The sequence below is a fragment of the Phaethon lepturus genome, unplaced genomic scaffold (assembly GCF_000687285.1).
Source record: "Phaethon lepturus isolate BGI_N335 unplaced genomic scaffold, ASM68728v1 scaffold49118, whole genome shotgun sequence".
Lineage (NCBI taxonomy): Eukaryota > Metazoa > Chordata > Aves > Phaethontiformes > Phaethontidae > Phaethon > Phaethon lepturus.
The window spans coordinates 1-21,395 of record NW_010556398.1 but is presented as its reverse complement, the minus strand read 5'-3'; the positions used below and the strand labels follow the sequence as shown (position 1 = coordinate 21,395).

The following is a 21,395-nucleotide window of genomic DNA, read 5'->3' as shown; positions in this document are numbered from 1 at the left end:
GACGACTCGGACGTGTGGGACGACACGGCCCTCATCAAGGCGTACGACAAGGCGGTGGCCTCCTTCAAGGTAAAGGGGGGCGGCCCGGCCGTTGCCGGCCCCTGGGCTGAGGCCTCTGGATTGCCTTTTATTGTTTTCCTCCTTTGTTTTCCCAAAGAATGCTTTGAAGAACGGAGAGTGTTCGGACCCTTCGGACAAACAGGAGCAGCGCCTGGGGATGAAGAGGAAAAACAAGAAGAACAGAAATAGAAAGAAGAGCAACCCACTGTCTTTGAAACAGGTCATCTCGCCCGCAAGTGCTAGCGGTGGTCGTAGTGCATGTGGTACTTCTCTGCCGTACTCAGCAGTAGCTTTTTCATCACCTTGAGGGTAACATTCTGGCGTGGGGGGGTGCTAATGTTATAAACCTTATCTGTAGGATATATTGTATCAAATTTCACTTGATACAAAGGAAAAACTTACCGTGTGGGAGTCATCTTTCTTGTGGCTGGGACAAAAAGTAGCTTAGAAAAAGGCATCTTTTTCCCTGATCATTAGTATAGGTATTTACTTGCTTCTCTTGTTTCTGTTGCAGTGGAAAGTTGGCGACAGCTGTAATGCTATTTGGTCTGAGGACGGTAACGTGTACCTAGCAACTATTGCCTCCATCAATCAGAAGAGAGGCACATGTGTTGTTACTTACACGGGATATGGAAATCAGGAGGAGCAGAATCTCTCTGATCTACTTCCTCCAGCCAGCGATGAAACAGTAAATGGGATGGGGAATTCTGGGGAGGTAAGGGATGCTTTTTCATTCTTCTGGAAAGGAAGGAGAAAGTGGGCGAATGAACTTTTTCAGTATTTCTGGTGCCACTGTGGTACCTGTTTCCATTGTGAATGGATACAAGCTGATGGAGGGAATGAAAGCATCCCCTTACTTTTTGAATTCAGAATGGAAGAAAGGGAGGGGATAATAAGAAATTCACAAGTAAAAGGTAACATAGCTAAAATGGTGAGCAGATAAGATTATGAGGTTGTAAGATCTTTCCTGAGTAGGACTAGGAGGGCTAGAGAGAGGGAAGGATGTGAATAGGGCTTTCTGAGCTTTTTCACACTGAAATTGCGTGCTGTAAATTCCTGGTTAGTGTATCTCATAGAAATGTCTTGATCTTTTAGAATGAAAATGAGACTCCATATTCAACAGACGAAAGTGAAAAATCTTCCCAGTCACCTCAAAACAAAACCAACTGCACGAAAGCAAGATTCTCCCCTCAAAACCTACATTTTCCTGCACCACCAGCCCCAGGCCTGGGCAGGGTAAGCTCATCCTTATCTGAAATAATTCATATACCACTTTTAAACATCATATTATTGTAAATTCTGAGACAATAGGATAATATTTATCATTATCTAGAAACCAGACAACAGCATTTTGGGAATGGACATACAGATACGCGTTTTAGAACTTGTTGGTATGTCATTTTATAATAATCTGCCCACAGTGTAGCCCTTTTGAGTGCTGCTGTCTAGTGAGGGAAACCTTCTCCCTAGTTAATGCGTGCATTGCAGTTGCCTTGTAACTTAAAAGAGGGGTGGTGTTCCCTGGGCTGTGATAGTGCTGTTTCTAGCCAGTTGTTATGTTTTGCTACAATGGACATTGAAGGCAGCAAAAGTAATGTCCAGATGTCATAGAAGCTCTCAGCTGTAGCTTCTGTGTTGAATTATGAGGGCTGGGGTATCAGCTTTCCTGTTCTGTAGGAGTCTAAATAATAGTGCAGTTGAAGGCAGCATTATGTTTTCTAAATGGTACTGCTTGTGGAAGATTTAGTTGTAAGGTTTTCTTTTGTCTTTTTTTCTTTTCTATCAATAGATTTGTATCTAAGCTCATTTTAACGACGTTCACAAACATAATAGAATTTAGTCAGCATGTGTCCCCAGACACACAGGAGCAGAGAAATTACGGGTTTGACTGAGGGCAATATTAGATATGTTTTTCATGTGAGAATGCAACCACGGACTTCTATTTGGGAAAAAAAAAAATTAAATGCTTGTATTAACTAGAAACCTTTTTCATCACTGTTTACCTCAGTGATACATGTAATATAGGTTTTACTTTTCCGGTCATGGAATGCTCCACAGAAATAGCTACTCTGTGTTGTTACTGCGGTTTCATTAAACTGCTGGGATTGTGTTGTCTTTAGTTTAAGGTTTGTGAATTGCTTCAAATAATTCTCTTAAATCCTAATCCCTGAGATTTCTTTTTAATTTGCATTGTTTAATTTTTTCAATGTAGCCTGGATCAAAATTCAGGGCACCTCCATCGTTTTTGTCTTGCTGGCCCCCGCCCTTCCCAGCAGGACCACCGGTAAGTGATAGGAGAATGAGGAAGAAAGTGTCAGAGATGAGTACTGGTGATCTCAAGTTTTCTAACTCAATGTGCTTATTGTCTTTGTTTTCAGAACACACTTCTGTGTTAGAGTCTGTATTTTCCAGGTATTTGATAATGCATTTGGTTACAAATATTACATGAATCTAGCGCACAAGCTCTGGTCTGCACTCATTTTTGTGACAGTGAAACTGTTGGTAAGAATACCAATAGAAAAATTATTTGAAGAGACTACACCTTGCGTTTGATTAACAGCATTTCACTGATGCAGATAAATATTTTCCCCTAATAAAACTTTTTATGTACATTCAAGCTACAGGAATCCTATTTCTCCCAGGCTTTGGAAATTACATGTTTTCAGAAAATACCATCTTATTTTATCTCCTTTTCAGAGAATGCATTGAGGATAGGTTCCTATTTTTCAGTTTTATATTTTGATCTTTTAGAATCAGTTGCTATCTAAACTGGGATATATACCCTATTGAAACACAGACATTTCCTTTGTCATTTCTTAGTTGATTCCTCCTCCGCCATTTACGAGGCCAGACTCTGCTGAGGATGATGAAGCATTGGGGAGCATGTTGATAGCCTGGTACATGAGTGGTTATCACACTGGGTATTACCTGGTACGTCCCACTTTCTTCTTGAAGTGTCTTTGTAATTTTGCTTTTATGTTGGTGCTGCTGTTTTCAGGAAGAAGTTGACAGGAGGGATGCTTTTTAGATCTCTTATTCTAATTCATGATAGCTAGATTTAAGGGAATTTTGTATTGTATAAGTATTTTTGTCCTTGAGTAGGAGTCACATGAGCCAGCTTATATAGTCAATGTTGTTTTAGTTCTTTGTTCCACTGGAGGGATCCCATTAGTTAATTTTATAGCCAGTGTTTTATAGAACTCTGAAATAACCAGTTCTGTCTTTGTAGACACACAGAGTAAGTCTGAATGTGTTTATTTTTCAGTAGTCTTCTATGTATAAGTGGTAATACCATGTTTAGGATCAGATTTGGCATTTTTGCAGAGATTATTCATCAGTAATGTTTTCAGGTGATTGCGAAGTTCCAGCAGGAACTGTCAGCGTAGTTGTGAAAAATCTGTGCTGTGGAGTATTGATTTCTATTTTCCTTTTTACACTTGCAAAGAAAGAAAATTACAGGAGGAATTAAACTCTCTGCACTGGGGAAGTTGGATTCGGTGCCTTAGGGTATCCTCAAGGACTAGTTTTGGAATTTCTTGCTTCAGATTATATATAACTGTGGATTGCTTTAATTTACTTTTAACTGAATAAGAAATACATATTTGAAATTATTCTGTAGAGCCACTGATTGTAAAGAAGACATGTAGTTTGGCTTTTGTCCTGTTAAAACTGCCCATTCTAATTCCCCCAAAGCATTAAAAGCTATTCTTGATTTGTAAAGGACTAAAAAAAAAATGATTCAAAAATGTTTTTGTTCTGCAACTAAAGCTTTTATTTTCATGTTAGTAAAAACGAGGTTTTACTAATTCTGTCCTGTAGGGTCTAAAACAAAGTCGAATGGAGGCAGCAGTGGAGAGAGAATTGCATGCAAAATAACTGAATATCCATCATTTTGAAGGATTGTAAGTATTGTAATTTTGTGCTAAATGAAGATACAGTGTTGCTTGACAAATTTGTTTGAAGCTACAGTTCATACAAGCTCTCAACAAGTTTTGAATTCTGTGCAAAATCTGTGAACTTCAGGACTTCCATCTGTTCTTTTGGCTCTCTTCAAAGACCGCTTCTGCCAGTATTAACCCCTTCTTGGCTTAGCAGCTGTGGAATAGTATTTTCTTGGCTGGAATGAAGGAAAATACTTTTTTCCTTTGATGAGAGGTTTAACTACAGCATCTCTCTACATCAGGATTAACATCACATCTTACTTGAATTATTAAGAGTTACCTTACTTGTTTATGGGCTGTTTTGAAAATAAAAGGTTGTTAAGTAATGTGCAGTTTTTGCATCTATGTACATATCTTCAGAAGCAACTGCTGCTTTATACAGACAGGATAGCAGGATGTTTAGCTAAACTTTGTTTTCAGGACAAGATCAACGTTTCAGTTTGATACTTTTGAGCAATTCTGTTCTTATTACTGTACTGCCTGTGCTTTTATTTGAAATCCTTTGTTCAGAATTCTCCAGTATATTGTTCAGTTCCTTAGAGAACAAAACTATACTCTCTTGGGGACTTCTTTTTCTGATTTTTCTGTGCAGTTGAGTAATTCTTGTTTGTTTGTTTAAAAACAAAAAGCTCTTGTATACTAATTTTTGCTTCTTTTTTACAAGCCAGGTACAAATCTTTCCCACTGAGAGGTGTATAACACTTACGCACTGATGGGTGATGGTGAAGATCAGAATTTTGTCAAGACAGTTAATCTTAGCGTTTTCTTAACATTGAGCTGCCCCTGATAACAACTAAACAAATAATTTTAGACTAGTTATTGTATGTGCATTGAAATGAGCTATTTCTTAAAGACCTCCATTTAGGAAGCACTGTAACAATAAAATATTTTTTACTTCCCTGAAACATCTTTAAGTCTTTTTACCACATAATAGATGTAAGTCTTTTAACCCCACACAATAGGTTTCATTTATTTCTCATTCTAACACCTCTTGTTTTCTTTTGAATGACAACATGAGGACTAGCGATTACAGTATGCTACTTTAGGAGACAGCTATGGCAGGAATGTGTGTTACTGTGGCCACTAGTAGCAACGGCCTGTAAAACGGTGTGCCATCATGTTAAAAGAGGTTATCCTATGGGTCTGATTAGAATCCTGGATATGACAGCTGAATTCAGAAAGGCTCATTTTTTGACTCAAATGCTTGTTAATAAAGTTCTACTTTTCAAACTTTGAATTTAGGGATGTGGTTTGTTTTGGGGTGGTTTTTATTTTTAGGTTCTGTAGACATCTGTCTGTTGGATGAATGGCTGAAATACACTAATGCTGGGGCCTTTTTGTGAGTACCATTACTAAAAGAAAATCAGAAAAAGCAAGACTGTGGAAAGGTAAGGGTAAGTACAGAGTTAGAATTCAGCCCTTACAGTCTTAAGTCTCGTAGAATAGAGGCTGCAGCCACAAAACTAGACAGTAATTTAGTTTATGCCAGTGGTTTGCTTAGGGAAACTAGCCAAATACAGGTCTGAAGTTGGTTGCATTCAGTTCCTTTTCCTACTGTGGTCAAGTGTCAGAAAATCAGTTTTCCCACAAATAACTGGACAGGAAGAGAAAGACATAATCCTAACTTCCCTAAGCCACGTCAAAGGCTTTTTCTTAATTGCCTAGCTGAAGTAAATTAAGATTGCTTACAGTGATGCAAAGTTTCTAACTAGTTGCTGTTCAGCAGCTGTTCATTGCTAAAGAGGCACAACTGCCATCTGCCTCAACCAGCTAGTCCTGTTTTAGTATTTGGCATTATGTTACAAAAAGTGGCCTTTAGCAGTTTTTAACAGTAGCAAAATCTAGCATCCAATATTATTTTTAGTGCAGTCCTGACCCTAAAGGGTTTTATGATTATTTTTTAATATGTGATTCATGTATTGATTTTATTGCAAGCAATAACAAAATTGAAAATTTTTTTTTCTATTCAAAAACAATTGAATAGAAATAATTTATTTTAAATAGACTTTAAGCAAAAATTTTTTTTTTTTTTTTTTTTCAGAAATCACTTGGGTACAATCTATAGCCATATTTGCAAAGCAGGTCAGGTTTTTAGAGTTATGTTAATCCTGTTTTCTATTCCTTGATCCTTTTACATTAATCCTGCTGTAGAAGAGAGTGGCTTGTTTCATCCTGGTAAAAATTTTACAATATACGTTTATTTGCAATGCAGGTGTGTAATTTATAACACAAGAAGGAAGAGGAAAAAAACCCCAATGTTTCAAACTTTGCCAGCACTTTCAAACTGTACTAGTCTTGAAGGACTGGTGAAAGTGGCAATACCCCTTGCCAAGATAATTTTAAACTCCTAGACTGGGGATGCTGCTCTTTGCAGGGGGGTTGGCCTAGATGACCTTTCAAAGGTCCCTTCCAACCCAAACTATTCCATGATTCATGTTATTAAACGTTTTAAAGTCCTCTGGGTCAAGGAGCCAAGCCACCATTGCAGTTGTCACAAGACCAGGCAATTGAGAAATACTGGACAAGAGCTGTCACTGTTGATTGCACTCTCTTTGATCTGGTGTGTGAACTTACAGCTAATGTCCAACTCTTTTAAAGCTCTGTGGCATTGAGTGTTCTAAAGAAGTTTCTTCAAGCAATTTCTACAGCATTGTGATTTACTGACAGCTTTTGAAGCTTCTGGAAACCTCCACAGTTTGCAAATTTTGATGCAAAAATAAAGAGACATCTGTAAGGACTTAAAGATGCTCCAAATCCAGATGAAACATGGATGAAAATACAGTGAAGCTGAGGTATTGTACATCAAAAATAAATCACGAGTTGTTGCTACTAGGTTGAAAAAAGTGGAACTTTGAACTCAACTCATTGAGACTGATTAAAATAGAAGACACTTTAGCTGGCACATTAATGCCTAGTAGAATAAGATACCAGCATGCTTATGAGTGTTTGAATACCACTGTTGCCGAGCAAAGCAAATACAACATCATCTTATGGAACTACCTGAGGTCAGACACCACATCAGCTCTGCACAGATGCAAGATACTAACAATCTCTTCCATGCCTGTGTACCCTCACATAAACTCTTCAGTCTTCTCTTGTGGTTAGCCTGCTTAAAGATGGGCTGCTTGTCAAAAATAAAGGCAGATGATTTGACAGATGTAGTATTTGCTTACAAAAGACATTTTCCCTAGCATATATATGAGATGGTAGTTTTAAGACTGTATTAAGCAAGTATTCAAGAAATACTTTGGTAATACAGTGTTTTAACAGCTAGAGCATATAAGCTAACATGACTAGCAACAAAGTTAGGAAGCTCTATTTTAAGTGTCTTTTTTTTTTTCCCCCTTGATTATTTTTCTTGTAATTTACATTGCTTTGTAGAAAACAAGGGGAACTAAGGAAGTATTTCTGAAGAGGTTTCAGCAAAGGCTAGTATAGAAGCAGTCTGAATACACGTCAATGAGCAAGATGATATATTTGGTCTGTGTATAGAACAAACAGGAAGAAATGATACCCATTAAAAATTACAAATGATTTGCAATTGTTCTATACAAACAAGATTAACTTAACCTGAAAGAGTATCTTCTCTACTCAGAAATGTTACTTCATGTTTGAAGTTCTCTCCTTTAAACTCCCTTATTTCTAACAGGCTGTTATCACCCAGACATAGGATAAATGAGAAGTATCTGAGGTGCAGCCCGTGTAGACACTGCTGAACGATCAGTTTCGCTGCAGACTTTTCCTGCAGGAAGTTTGAGCTCCTCCAGGTTAAGACCACCACCTAAATTGTATGCTGCAGAGAGAAGATGACTATTCCTTTTAAGATTAAGCAAGTATACGTTTCCTGAATCTTGTAATGCCAATGAGTGACAGCAGCAGAGACAAGTAAAAAAACTTTTAAATTTAGATTCTGGGCAACAGGTTACTATGAGCTTGCTTTCCTCAGGTTCACCCCGCCATTGTTGCGAAGGTTGCTTTGCTCCGCTCTGTTTCAATAACTTGAAAAGGTCATCAACAGAAAAGGCAGAACTACTTCTCCATAAAGGGTCTAAGAGGTCTTGTTAAGTAAGTCCTCTAGAGACAACAGGAATCTTCAATGTTGCAAAACTTAAGGGATCCACAGGAGAGAAAAAGAAATGAAGGTAATCTTCCATTCCCAAAATGCAAGCCTTTTCAACCTTTCCCTGTTCATTATAGACACGGCCGGTGGCAAGAGAACATTATAGACACGCCTGTTGCAAGAGGACCATCTTGGCTCAGCACCTCTGAAAGCCAAGATGGTCCTCTTGCAACAGCCAAAAGGAAAGATATGTACAAACCAAGTATTTCACAGGCTTGTCACCAAAATACTGGCTTTTAAAGATCCAACGCTTTGAGAGACAAAACTGGCAGAGCAGCAGCTAGGAAGAAAATTAAAAAAAAGTATACATTGTCATTCTTGGAACTTAAAAGTATCAGTTTCTCTCAACTATTAAGTTTTAAAAAGTTAATTTTCTGTATTAAAAAAATTCCTACCTAATGAAAGCAAATCGCGAGCTCTCAAAAATTACCCAGTTAACTTGATTTCTGTTAACTTCTTACATGAAGAGATTGCTGCCAGAAAGGATTCAGAATTGAAGTAGTTGGTGCAGTACAGGTGGAAGACAGAGAGGTCTTGGAATCTTTTAATAAATTCAACTATAAAACAAAGTGTTGCAACACTGGAGACTCATTGTATAGTGAACAAAGGTCAAAAATCAAGAAGGTTCTCCTAGCTCCAGCTATGATTTTTACTGTAAAGGGAAGCATCTTCTATCACAACAAAAGCAAGTGAGGCAGATACAAAAATGGGAGCAGCAGCTTGATTCCTCTGTTTACATGTTAAAATCAGATGGCCTGTGTTTTATTTTGTAACTAGAATCATGATAGATCATTCTGGACTTAAAATGCAGGCAAGTTTTGCTATAGATTAATTTCTGTTTTCTTTCTTTACAACATTTATGGGGGATACAATATCTTGCAAAATGATGAGTGGCACAGAAAAAAAACCAGTAAGTATTTTAAGTAGACTCACACTGTTTTATAAATCAAACCAGAAATCCCTCCAAGCATTGCTTCCAATCACCTGTAAAATAAAACCCAGCTCTGGGCTTTGTTCCTTGGGCATAGAATGGCCATCTGTCAAAGGACTGCAGCCTCGTGTCTGCCACACTGTATCTGTAGGCATGCTCTGCTGCATTCTCCAACTTCTGAACACCTATGCTGTACTTTGAAATTAAATTACACACCTCTTTTCCCAGGACAAATTCACAAATGGGACAAAATTTCTTGTGCTTGTTTGTATGGGTTACATCTAACCTTCATGGCAAATAAAACTAATCCACAGCAAAAACACCACACACTGGATTTAACAAGTGTGTCATAAAACCCAGCAGTTGCCATTTCTGTCAAAGACCATGATGAATGAGGTCTATAGGACAAGAAGGACTTTAATCTCCTGTGTTAATTTCTCATGGTAGGGTTGTAACTCTTTTGCAACTGTTCATGGACTTCTTGGAATTCTGTCTCCATGTCTTTGGCAAACTTGTGAAAATCAAAGGCTGCATGCAGGAAATGAGCTTGCAATGCAGGATTCAGCTCATGAATTTCATTGTCATTCACTTCCATTGTAGGGTCCTCTTTGGCAGACATTTTCTGAAAAAACAAGGGAAGACTACCCAATTATATTACCCACATCATTTAGATAACATTCAGCCATCACCCCTGTTACCTTAATAACATGTTTTCTACAGATTATAAACATTTCATTTCACCTTACTAAAAAGACATAAGGCAACTGCAGAGTTGCTATAAACTGCTATATCTGACTAGTCAAATTGAGACTTCTGCTAACTCTGATTGACCATTGCTCTTATAATGACAACAGCAAATACGTGAAACCTTTACAACCAAAACAGAGGGAAAGAAGAGACATAAACAGGTGAGATTTGAGCAAGGAGATGTGAGTGAGTGGCAGACCTTAAAAGCTTCATCCTGTAGCTGAAAAACCTAGAATGGCCTCAGTAAAAACACATCTCTATCATCTCTATTCTTCCATCTCAAAGGCATGACTGAATGTTTCTAGCACATTTTGAATTTCTCCTTAAATTAGGAAAAAAACAGGTGGCAAAAACATACCATCCCAAACGGAAGATGGGAAGCAGAGTGAGAAATATAATGAAAACAAGAAATTGTTTTATTCCAGTATTTTTAAATTTCAACTGTTTTCAGTATAAGTAGTGACTAGCAGGAATTGCATAATCCTTCTTGAAAAGGAACTGGGATTTCATCATCAGAAAATACAATTAATTTGGCAATGAAATTTATTGCCAACTTCATACTGTTAATAGTTGTCTCCAATAAAGTGGCTTTGTTAAATGTTTGGGATTTACAACAGTCTTCTCAAATACAGCTTATCTTGTATGTGATGGTTTGGAATGCAGGAAATGTGTCTACAGCTCAGCTCCATATAGTCAAATTCTGCTCACCTCACCTCCAAAGAGCTTTGCTTTGTTTAACTGAGGAATCAGAAGAGATTTACAGCATTTACCAAACAAATTCATCCTCAAGGAAGTGATTCTAAATCCAGAATCTCCAACCTGTTGTTTTCACTGGTTATGAAATTCATATTCCCCTCTAATAAGAAAATGTGTGTGAAACAATTTAAGTGCTTTCAAATCCCAAGGCAAAAAAATGCTACGGAAGTTGTGTCTTCCAGTTCTACTATATTTTGAAAAATTTTGCACTATGGGCACACTTATTTTTTCTAAATATGGAAACGTGATTCTCGGATTTGGTGACTTTTAAAATAAAAATTCATCTACTCTCATTCCTTCAGCCAGGAATATGCACAATCCAGTAATGCTTCAGAGTTAGTACTTTATGGCATTTTCCCATCCATAAGCTACATCACAATCTAGAATTAAAACTGTTCCTCATATTGCATCAGACAGACCAGGATGCCATCATTTAAGTTCTTCAGGAGTTGTCATTGTTATGCAAAACTAGAAGCAGACAATTATTTTGATCATATTTTAATGAATACATTTTCAGCACATCCATAGTTATGACCATTAACACAGATGGTAACTTTTATTCCTGCAAGGAAAGCATAAAGTGAGGCACAGGCACTCACCTTTCCGAAATCCCCTTCACTCCACACAGCAGTGTGCTCTCTAGTCTCACTGTGCCTTTCAGCCTCAAACTTCTTGCCACAGTTGTGTCCTCAACCCCACCACAGGAAGTTTTTGTCTATCTCTTACCTCAACACTTTATGTCCAAACCGTATTACGCAACATCTTCAGGAAGTACAAGAATTTCTCACAGGGCTGTGAATAACCTCACTGATTGACTCATCTTGTGGCAGATCCAGTAAGTAAAAAAATAAAAGAACAAGAATTAAGCAGGTTGTAGCTTCCGACAAGCAAAGGGCATTTGAGGTCTTCCAGTCAAAGAGTATAGATGAAGGAATCATTTACTCCATGCTGCTTTAAATACAAAAGCCACAGCTGAAATTCTTTACACATGAGAAAAATGTTGCCCTGATAACAATTTTTCAGGACCTAGTTTGAACTGCTCTTCCTATCCAATGAAAAGGGTGGAAAAGTACAAGCCAAATTATTACTCAGACCACAAGCAGATAATGGAGTTCTATGGCCACAATTTCTACACAGCTTCTACTTTCAAGTATGTTATTTCGGTATCTAGCAATAGAAAAAGCTAAAACAGATTTAAAGTGTTTTGACAAAACACCTTTTTTTCCCATTAGGAAATGCTGATTGTGAAGATGAAAATATTATCAGAAAACATTGTACCAAGACACTGTCACCAGTATCAGAATATCTAAGAGCCAGATGCCCAGGGCATTCCTTTGGCTTGGAATAGCCTACTAGACCACACCAAAACCCATGAATATGTCCTTTTTCTGCTAGTTTTTAGGACACCTTTTACAGTAACAGGCACTTCAGTCACCTGATAGCACAAAAGGTTTATGGGGATTGTTTGACTTGGCACAAAATGAAACACAGATGCTGAAAACAGTCATTTTTCTGCCAACACAGTAGAATTACTGCATTCTAACTGGCCTGCAGGCATAAATAGTAGAAAAAGCAGAGAAGGAGCTATGTTAACAATGGAGAATTTGCATATTTAAAGGACTTGAAATGAAAACTGCCTGTGAAAACTGAGAAGTAGCATGTATCGTTTGTATATAATAAGTGTGAAAAACAGGGAACTAAAGATAGGGGGCTGCTTTTCTGTTTGTTTGTTTGTACTTTTAAGGTTCAGTGGCTAGGGTAGGTTATTGCTATTTCTAACCTGACAACAAAGCTCACAATTTAAAAAATTAAGTCAGATACGTCCAGAGTAACTCAGTCACTGATGTATTACAAATGTCGCAAGATGACATCAGAAAAACAGATGTGACGTACACTGCTTTATACTGCGCCATCACAACCTCCTCTTACTGAGGTGTAGCATGATACAGTCTCACAAGTTCAAATTGCAATCACACTTTGAACAGACACTGTAAAATGACAAAGAATGTCTTGCATTTGTCTCAACTTCCATTCTTCAATGTTCAGATAAGCACATGTGCTTCCCTTTCTCCCGCCACCTTATTGTGTGTTGCTCTGGGGGCTTTGCCAAGGAGCTGCAGTTCTGGCAATTAATTTTAGCCTCAGAATCAAAATAGCATTGCTGTCTTCAACAGTGTGACCATCAAACAATAGTTTGTATAAACTGAGGTCTTAGACGTTTGCAATTCATTGCCTTTCAGTAACCTTACACTCCTACAAGAAAGTGAAACTTAAACCACACAGGTACAGACACAGCTGTAATAGAACTCAGTTAGCTTTTAGTTGTACCATTAAAACCTAAAGTGTATTTTCAGCTGTATTTGAGTTGCCTTACTGAAGGCCAAGGTGAATAGCCACAATACTTGAAATTAATATTTGAAAAATCCCCCCAACTAATTGCTCAAAAACATCTTTGTTAAATTCTTACAAAAAATATTTTGATCTATAGAACTCCACCATCCAAGAAAAGCAAGGGTTTTTAACAATTGAGATATAAACTATATTTTCAGGGCTTCTTTTCTGAACAAATAATGAAAGAAAGATGAATCACCCCATTGTCATACAAACCAGTTTTATCACTTTCACATTTACAAATATACATGTTAGTTGCAATAACATTCAGAAAAAGCCACAGCTTTTCAGACAAGAACAAAGAAAATAAATCAGATATAGATAATTCAAAAATATATTAACAGTAACAAAATCATTAATACATTAGATAAAAATTAAAGTTTGCTCCCAAGCCCGTGTTCATCTCTCTGTAATCATCTAGGTCCTTCTTGTTTTGAGGTGCCTCAGTGAAAGCTATGACTGAATAAACAAAATAGATTTATGCAAGAATGACATAGATACAAAAATTTCTAAAAAGAGATGACATCATACAGATAAGGGAGCAGGTTGCTCGTGCATACAGCCAGGACAGCAGTGCAGAGAATCATGAACAAACAAATCGCAGTCCACACAAAATGCATTCTGACACACTTTACATATGTAAACCTGTGTGGAAAAGATAGAAAACCAAGTCAAATTAGAAGAAAAATTATCACCCCTGTAGCATTACAGTAGGGCAACAGTTGTGTCATCAAGACAGTGTTATTCATTGTTTCATTATTAACATCACAGAAACCCAAATGAATTAAAGTTTCTAACAGCAAGTATGTCCAAAGGGTTGAGCTTGAATCACTGTAGATGCTTCAAACTGGCTAAGAGTGGAAGCTTACTTATGCAACTCTCTAGGAAATCCCTTCCCACGCTATTATAGACTTTGCAGTCTACAAGGTGTGACTCTAGAACAGAGAACTCTACTTAACCATGAGAGAAACTTCCACAAATATTTTTCTGGACTTTAGAAGACTAAAGGATCATCTCTACTTCTGACACTCCTCAATGCAAATTCCAGTGAAGTTCAACATACTTACATTTTGATCTTTCATTTCTCCCTGGCAAGCTTGACAATACCTAAAAGCAAAATTGTGTATTTTAACAACAACAACAAAAAAAAGTCAAGATTGTGTAAAATGGTGTTTAAAAGATATCTCATACATAGCAACAACTCACAGCAATTGTTTCAGCTATTCAACTGAACACACAGGGTAACTGTTGAGTGGGAACTACAAATATTTCTTATTGCCAGAGGTGCCCAAAAATGCCCAAACATTCAACAGTTGGCTGCTGCCAGCTTTTCTTACTTTCATGAAAAAAAAAAATTACAGGGTCCACAAGTACACTCGTTATCACAAATATGACTTGCATACCGTTCCCCCTGATATTCTTCCAGGGGAACTTCCTGAAAGGCATCCAAAGGAAACAAGTGATGGTAAGACCGAGCCAGGTGAGGTGCAGACACTAATGTAAGACCTGCAAATAAAGAGACATCAAAATTATTACAACACAGGACTTACTGAAAAGTTTTTCTGTATTAAACAAAAAAGGATTTTTTTTTTTAATTAACCAGTGGTTCAGAGCTTTTAAGAATTACGGAACAACATTATTTGTTCACTAGCTTCCATAATCCAAACCTGTGACCTTTTCCAGAATTAAATTCAAATGTAAATTAAAAAACAAGTAAGTTGCCCAAATTTCTAATTAAAAGGTGTAACTCAGTCTTTACAAGTACATTTACAATTCAGTTGTAAAGTTAGTCAGTTTTTCATATTCATGCCATACACAAAACACAACCATAGGAGTGTTTTCCAATTCAATCTAAATGCACAACTCCTCTTTGGCAATGACAGTTCTGCTGTTTCTCATCACCAGTTAAAATGGTGCCCAACTACAAAGCTCTAATGCAGCCTGCTATAATACTGCTGATGCCAGGCCATAGCTCTGTTTCAGCTAACATAGCTGGTTTTTGGCTGGGTTAATTTCCTTCATGGTTGTTAGTACAGGGCTATGTTTTGGATTTGTGCTGGAAACAGTATTGATAATACAGGGATGTTTTTGTTATGGCTAAGCAGTGCTGACACAGAGTCAAGGCCTTTTCTGCCTCTCGCACCACCCTTCCAGTGAGTAGGCACAAGAAATTGGGAGGGGACACAGCCGAGACAGCTGACCCCAACCAAAGGGATATTCTATGCCATATGACATCATGCTCAGCATATAAAGCTGGGGGAAGAAGGAAGGGGGGGGATGTTCGGAGTGATGGTGTTTGTTTCCCCAAATAACTGTTACACGTGATGGAGCCCTGCTTTCCTGGAGATGGCTGAACACCTGCCTGCCCATGGGAGGTGGTGAATGAATTCCTTGTTTAGCTTTGCTTGCATGTGCAGCTTTTGCTTTACCTGTTTTAAACTGTCTTTATCTCAACCCACAAGTTTTCTCACTTTTACTCTTCTGATTCTCTCCCCCATCCCACCGGCAGGGAGTGAGCAAGCAGCTGTGTGGTGCTTAGTGCCTGGGGTTAAACCATGACACCGTTAAATCAGGTTTCTTGAGGAAATTATTACCATTCATATGTGATTCACCCTTCTTCCCCCCTTTGCTTTAGGGCTTTTAGTTTATTATATTATACTAAGGAATATGATATAGCTTAACTGTTACAGGTACAGTCCTGAAAGTCCCTTGTATGAAGCTGACACCTCATGACACAGGAATGCAGGCTTCTTAAAGCCGACTGGGCTCTTAATCCTTAAATATAGTTGAATTTTTCTACCCCTTAATCCTCTTACAACTAACTCATAATTTATCTGCTCACCTTTTCTTGCTACTCACCACAGATTTTGCATTCCACTGGAAGTTCACAGTATTTGGCTCTGCACTGGGGACAGAAATATCCACCCAGTGTAAGACCCGGCTCATTGTTGTTTTCCAATTGCCTAGAGTAGAGAGAGACAATTTAATACCCAAGAAGTAACACCATAATACCACGTAACTACAAATACTACATAGTTCTCGCAGCGAATTGTTTAAAGTTTCAGTAGCTTCCATGCAACAGGTCCACGTGTATGGAAGTGTCAGAAAGCAACTGATGTGGTTACTGATATCTCACCCTATTTTCCCACAGAAACAGAACAAAGATCAAATTTTCCCACATAAAGGAGCCAATATGTCTTTAAAAAATAAAGTTACAAAGATAACAGCATTGAAAGATAACAGCATCAGTATTTTTACTTACACACACACAAATATTCTGTATTGACTTTACGATTCACATTAGTACTTGTTCTTTCAAACAGCAAACACTGTTCCCTTCTGAAAATTCAGACTCCTCTATCACCCCTGAAAACCATCATTCCTTTCATTGAGAAGAGCACTGGTACACTAATCAAATGAGGCCTCTATTTCAAACTTCTCTTTGAAGTCACATTAATAAATAGGTAAAAAAATACTTTATTTCAGGTAATACCCTACTCTTCATCCTCATCATTACCTTCATAGTGCTAAAAATACTTGAATCAAGGAATGCAAATAAAATTGGTATTAATTACCTTAATACCTTGTAGCACACTTGTGTTCTAATCACTACACAACACCTTTAAAAAATTTTAAATGTACATTTTAAATAAACATATTTAACAGAGGTAACTATGGCCACATACTGGATGTGCAAACGGAAATAAAATTTCTACTGAGAAGTCGCAAGACATTACTATTTTTTCATGCTATTTTGCAATATTTTCACTGACAAGCAGATTTTCTAAATATGGCTAATTATTATTCAACTCCAATAAGCTCATTGAATTCTCATAACTCTACTTACGCCATGCTAAAGGATGGCTTTGCATCTTGATCAGATAGAGAAGCAATAGTATGCTGAGGAAAACCTGAAGAGAAAAACATCCCCTCTTACCAATTTTAAATATTCAAGTAGTCTTTCAGTTTCTTACTTCAGTGGAGAAGTTCAAAGATTATTCTAAACATTAATGTCTCTCTCTCTTTTTTTTGTTTGCTATTACAGAAGTAACACACTCTTACCAGGTATCAAATTCTTCCTAAAGGTCTACCTATATCCACCAACAAATCTCTCATTGTGTTTCTCCCAACTAAAAAAAAAAAAAAAAAAAAAAAAAGGAAAAAAAAGAAAAAAAGAAGTCTTTTCATAGACTTCATATTAACTGAAGCTCATCGGAACACCATTTTTGAAGAACAGCTAAAAAGCTGTTCACTTGAACAATGGTTTCTAATGAAGGGGAAAGTGTTTTTATATGCAGATACCAAGCATATATACATCTTACAAGTGCAGTATATAACAGATGAGACTATAGCACTTTAAAGAGGCTGTAACAGATGTAATTCTTTCTACCACATATTTTTTACAGCTCGTGTCAAAATGGGCAGTTAATTTTTCCAACCGTTGCTCAGGCTTTACCTATAACAAGTAACCTCTTCAGTATTTGAATCCACACATAAAAATACATACATTCTTATCTGTGAAAACAGGTAGATTAGCGTGAGAAATCTATTCTGGTTTAACTCCAGGCTTAAATTTATTAAGAAACACATGAGGAGAATAAAAGGTACCTAATCCATTTGTTGAAAGAATACAACAGTGGTCCTAACAAACATGTACTACATGGCCAAGCAGATGGCTCTTATAGTCAATTTAGCTTATAATAGTTGCCTTCTGCAGGGCAAAAACAGAGGGAGAAACAAGAAGCTTTTCATCCTTCATTTCTAAGTATTACTTTCATACCAATTACTGTACAAGCAATATCATTCCATTTTATTGTTTCCAACGACAGTTGAGTAATTTGTCTTATTGTTTTAATTATTAATTTTATTTAAAAGCTGACTACTTTGCAGAAACAACATCAAGAAAATTATCTATTTTGCAAAATAAAAAGTTAAAATAAAAAAACAATTGTGCAATCTCTTTATTATACTTCTAACTATTTGTATGGCTTTAACAGAAAATGCAAAAAAAAAAAAAGACAAGATTGGCACATCCTGTGCTAAGACTTCAATAAAACTGTATCCTACCCATTCGAATAAGGGAGCACTCAGAATTTGAACTGGCAGGTGGAGGACTAACATGATGCATCAGCAGTTCCTTATAATGGCTTTCATCTAAAATAACGTGGTATGTTCCTGTCACAAAGAAAGAAATGCCTTACTCTCAGATTATGATCAGATAAGAATATAAACATGTTCTCCAAATGACAGAAAACAACTGAAGTACAAAAAACAATTTAGCCAACCCTGTTCCAAAAAAACTGTCCTGTTAATGCTACTGAAAAGGACAAGTTTTAAAATTAATAATACCAGAATGTTTAATTAGATATGCAGGCCCATAGCTTTTTCTCCAACTGTAGTAACAATACTCTTAAGAATTACCACTGTAGTAACTGATATTAACATGTTAACATTAAGTTCCACATCACATATCTTTATATGTGGAACACTACATTTTAAAAATATATATATTACTTCTCTCTAGAGACGCAGCTACCAGCTGAAAATAATTTCACTAAATACTACGTATTTTGTAGATTTAGGAAACCCTTAAATTTTCTGCCAGCTCAATAGAGTATTCATCCTTAAATATCAAAATGCATTAATGAATATATGAGAAATTAGTTACTTAATTTTGATTTTAACTTGTATTAGTAGTATAACTACTGAACTTCAGATACATACCACCAGTTTCTCGGGCAAGTACTGTACAAACTCGAACTTCAGCACTGAGGCCGATGACAGATACTCTGATCTTAACTGCTTTTAAACGCTTCATGTGGAAAAAGAAAGCATACTCAAATTCACATGCAGAACAGAAAACAATCAAAAGTTTCAAATTTTTAAATTAAAATTAGTTGGCAACGACACTGCAACTGTCTGGTTTTAGTCTAATAGCTTGGGTGTTCAATGTAGTAGTCAAACTTCACTTCTGTACCTTAATTTGATCATAGATGTTGGCTGGATCACATGTTGTCAGACTGCTGAAGACTACCAAAACCTCTCTGCTTGTATGTCCTGGCATGTGCCTAAAGAAAGTATATAGTTATTTTACTTCTGTACACTAAGATACTTGTATGCCAAAAGTTTCTAAGGACTTTAACAAACTAGGGTCAGAAGACGACATGGTATGAAGTCCCCTACAAATTATAAAAGACTGTGGTAAAATCCTTCTCTGAGTACCAGAATTTCACCTTTCAAAACCTTTCCAGTATCTAAAATAGAATGTAGTTATCTGATTGTTTGCCCTAATGCTTAAGTTATCCTTGTACCTTATGTGTAACCTCACTTCAAACTAGCAACACTGCAGTAAGTCTTCCTGACTTCTTAAAATAAAAAACTCTCATCAGTTTATAGGTGTAAATCCATTACTTTGAACCACTGTCTTTTAGTTCTTAATGAAAAACTCCCTCCCAGCTAGTCATTCAGATAATTTTTTATGACATTGCCTACTAGCTTTGTTCTGTCAGTGTTTCTAGCTATAATTATTTGTTAAAACAGTCTTCCACAAATGTTTATCCCACCTCAATACCTCACATGGCAAAAAAGTTTTTAAAATCTATCCTACGCGAAAATTTACCTTTCTAAAATATACCAAAACTCCCACCAGATTATTGTGATTCAATGCTGTTTCTTTTCCTGTTCTTATCATTATTAACCCCTAACTCTCCCCTCTCTCATAACTTATGCCTCTAGTAAAAAACACCTGCAGTCTTTCATCACCATATGCATCCACAACATAACATCATCTACTTAATTTTAAAATATTTTTGCTTTTTATAAGCAGCACACCTCTAAATAGAAGCATCTTATGCTAGAAAATTAACTTCTGCACTACTAGCATATTTAACTTAACAGGTTGTATTGTAAGAGGACATAAAGCTGCCCTTTAAAGACTCAGGGCAGTACAATGCAAGATGCTACTTGTAAAAAATACTGTCTCTGCACCTCCAGAAATTCACAGCCAGCATTATACTGATTACGGGGAACAAACAAAAAAAACCCCAGAAAACTCCATGTATATACTAACTTTAAAGTCTGCATGGCCAAGTTCAGGGAATTATACAGAGATGGCTCTCCACTGCAGTTCATATCCACTGCTTTCTTCAGAGCATTTATGTGCTTTTTTGCGTTACCTTTAAGTGAAAAAAACAATTCACCTGAAATAACAAGTTAAAAGAACTGGAATATTTAAACTACATATTTAATGAAGTGTATTTGTACAACAACAGTTTTCAGACTGTGACTTGTAACTCAATGTTTCTCCTTAGAAACTGATCTCTTGATCAGAATGTAGAAAACAACAAAACAATATATGAACAGAAAGACATTTACTTTATAGGCACTCAATTATTAGAAACTGTACGAACTTAAAAAGAATAAAATCACTGTTGTGTATCATTAAGTGCTTAACCTGAGTGCAAAGTGTCTCACAGTGTTTCAGCACAAACCATTTAGTTTCCTCTGTTATCCTCAAAGTACTATTCAAGGATTGATTGATCTCAAATTCCTCAGTACAGTTTACAGGTGAATAAAGAGAAAAAATTAAGACTTCGTCTCTGAAGCCACACAGATTGCTAGAGATAGAAGGCAGGATCCAAAGAAACCTTGCTTCTTAACACTTGATCAGTTCTCACAAGAACACACAGATGAGGTAAAATACAAAATTCACAAACAGTAAGAAATTAACTCTAGGGGATACAAAACATATTTTAGTTGCAATCTGCATAAGACTTGATCACAAATAAGCACACAATGACAATTCTAGACCAAAACAGATAAAAATAAAGACTCTGGTTTCAGATAACTTTTTTTAAATTAAAAATAGTGTTAATGCTACCTCACATTCAGCAGTGTCATCCAGGTAGAACTTAGAACATCAATGCAAGACATGAAAACATCTCCAATTTAAAAAAAAAATATACTACCTCCCTACCTGAAAGTTCTGTCATTTTTTCAGCTCTTTTATTCTTGGTTACAATTAAGCCAATCTGGAGAAGGAAAACAAAAAAAAGGCAAAGCTTTTCTTCGGAAGTTTAAAAAGTTGAATTACATCTTTGCTATATTTTGCTTAATACTTCTTTATGGATCAGAATTACTTAACTATACAAGGTATCTTTGAAGTGTAACAACAGCAGCATAACACTATGCATGAGTTAAACACACATTCCTGTATTTCCAGTACTTTTGCTAGAAGGTACAAAAAAAAAATCTTCTAAAATTCTAAATGCCTGAATAATAAAGTCTTCCGTGTCAGAATTTATATTCAGGAAAAAGGGAATAGATGGCTTTTTGTTTTCATTAGTTCAGGCAGAAACAAGAATTTCACCAGACTGATGAGGAAGGGATGGGAAAGGAACACATCAGCTGAAAACAGTTATGAGAATCATAGAATAGTTTGGGTTGGAAG

The 21,395-nt window shown here is 36.6% G+C and overlaps 2 protein-coding genes across 2 annotated transcripts; one reads left to right on the top strand and one right to left on the bottom strand.

The window, feature by feature from the left end:
* Positions 1-3: 3 nt before the first annotated feature.
* Positions 4-3,936, top strand: LOC104615184 (survival motor neuron protein-like; the record flags this gene model as incomplete). The annotated part of the gene is made up of 7 exons (XM_010292457.1): positions 4-69; positions 158-280; positions 575-748; positions 1,156-1,296; positions 2,273-2,344; positions 2,881-2,991; positions 3,880-3,936. Coding segments are annotated over 7 exons (744 nt in total), but the record flags the coding sequence as incomplete, so codon positions are not given.
* Positions 3,937-13,471: 9,535 nt separating this feature from the next.
* LOC104613889 (general transcription factor IIH subunit 2) lies at positions 13,472-20,976 on the bottom strand (the record flags this gene model as incomplete). Its single annotated transcript, XM_010292456.1, has 10 exons — positions 13,472-13,591; positions 14,014-14,053; positions 14,350-14,452; positions 15,806-15,909; positions 16,794-16,857; positions 18,014-18,121; positions 18,671-18,758; positions 18,924-19,014; positions 20,016-20,121; positions 20,922-20,976. Coding segments are annotated over 10 exons (879 nt in total), but the record flags the coding sequence as incomplete, so codon positions are not given.
* Positions 20,977-21,395: the final 419 nt, after the last annotated feature.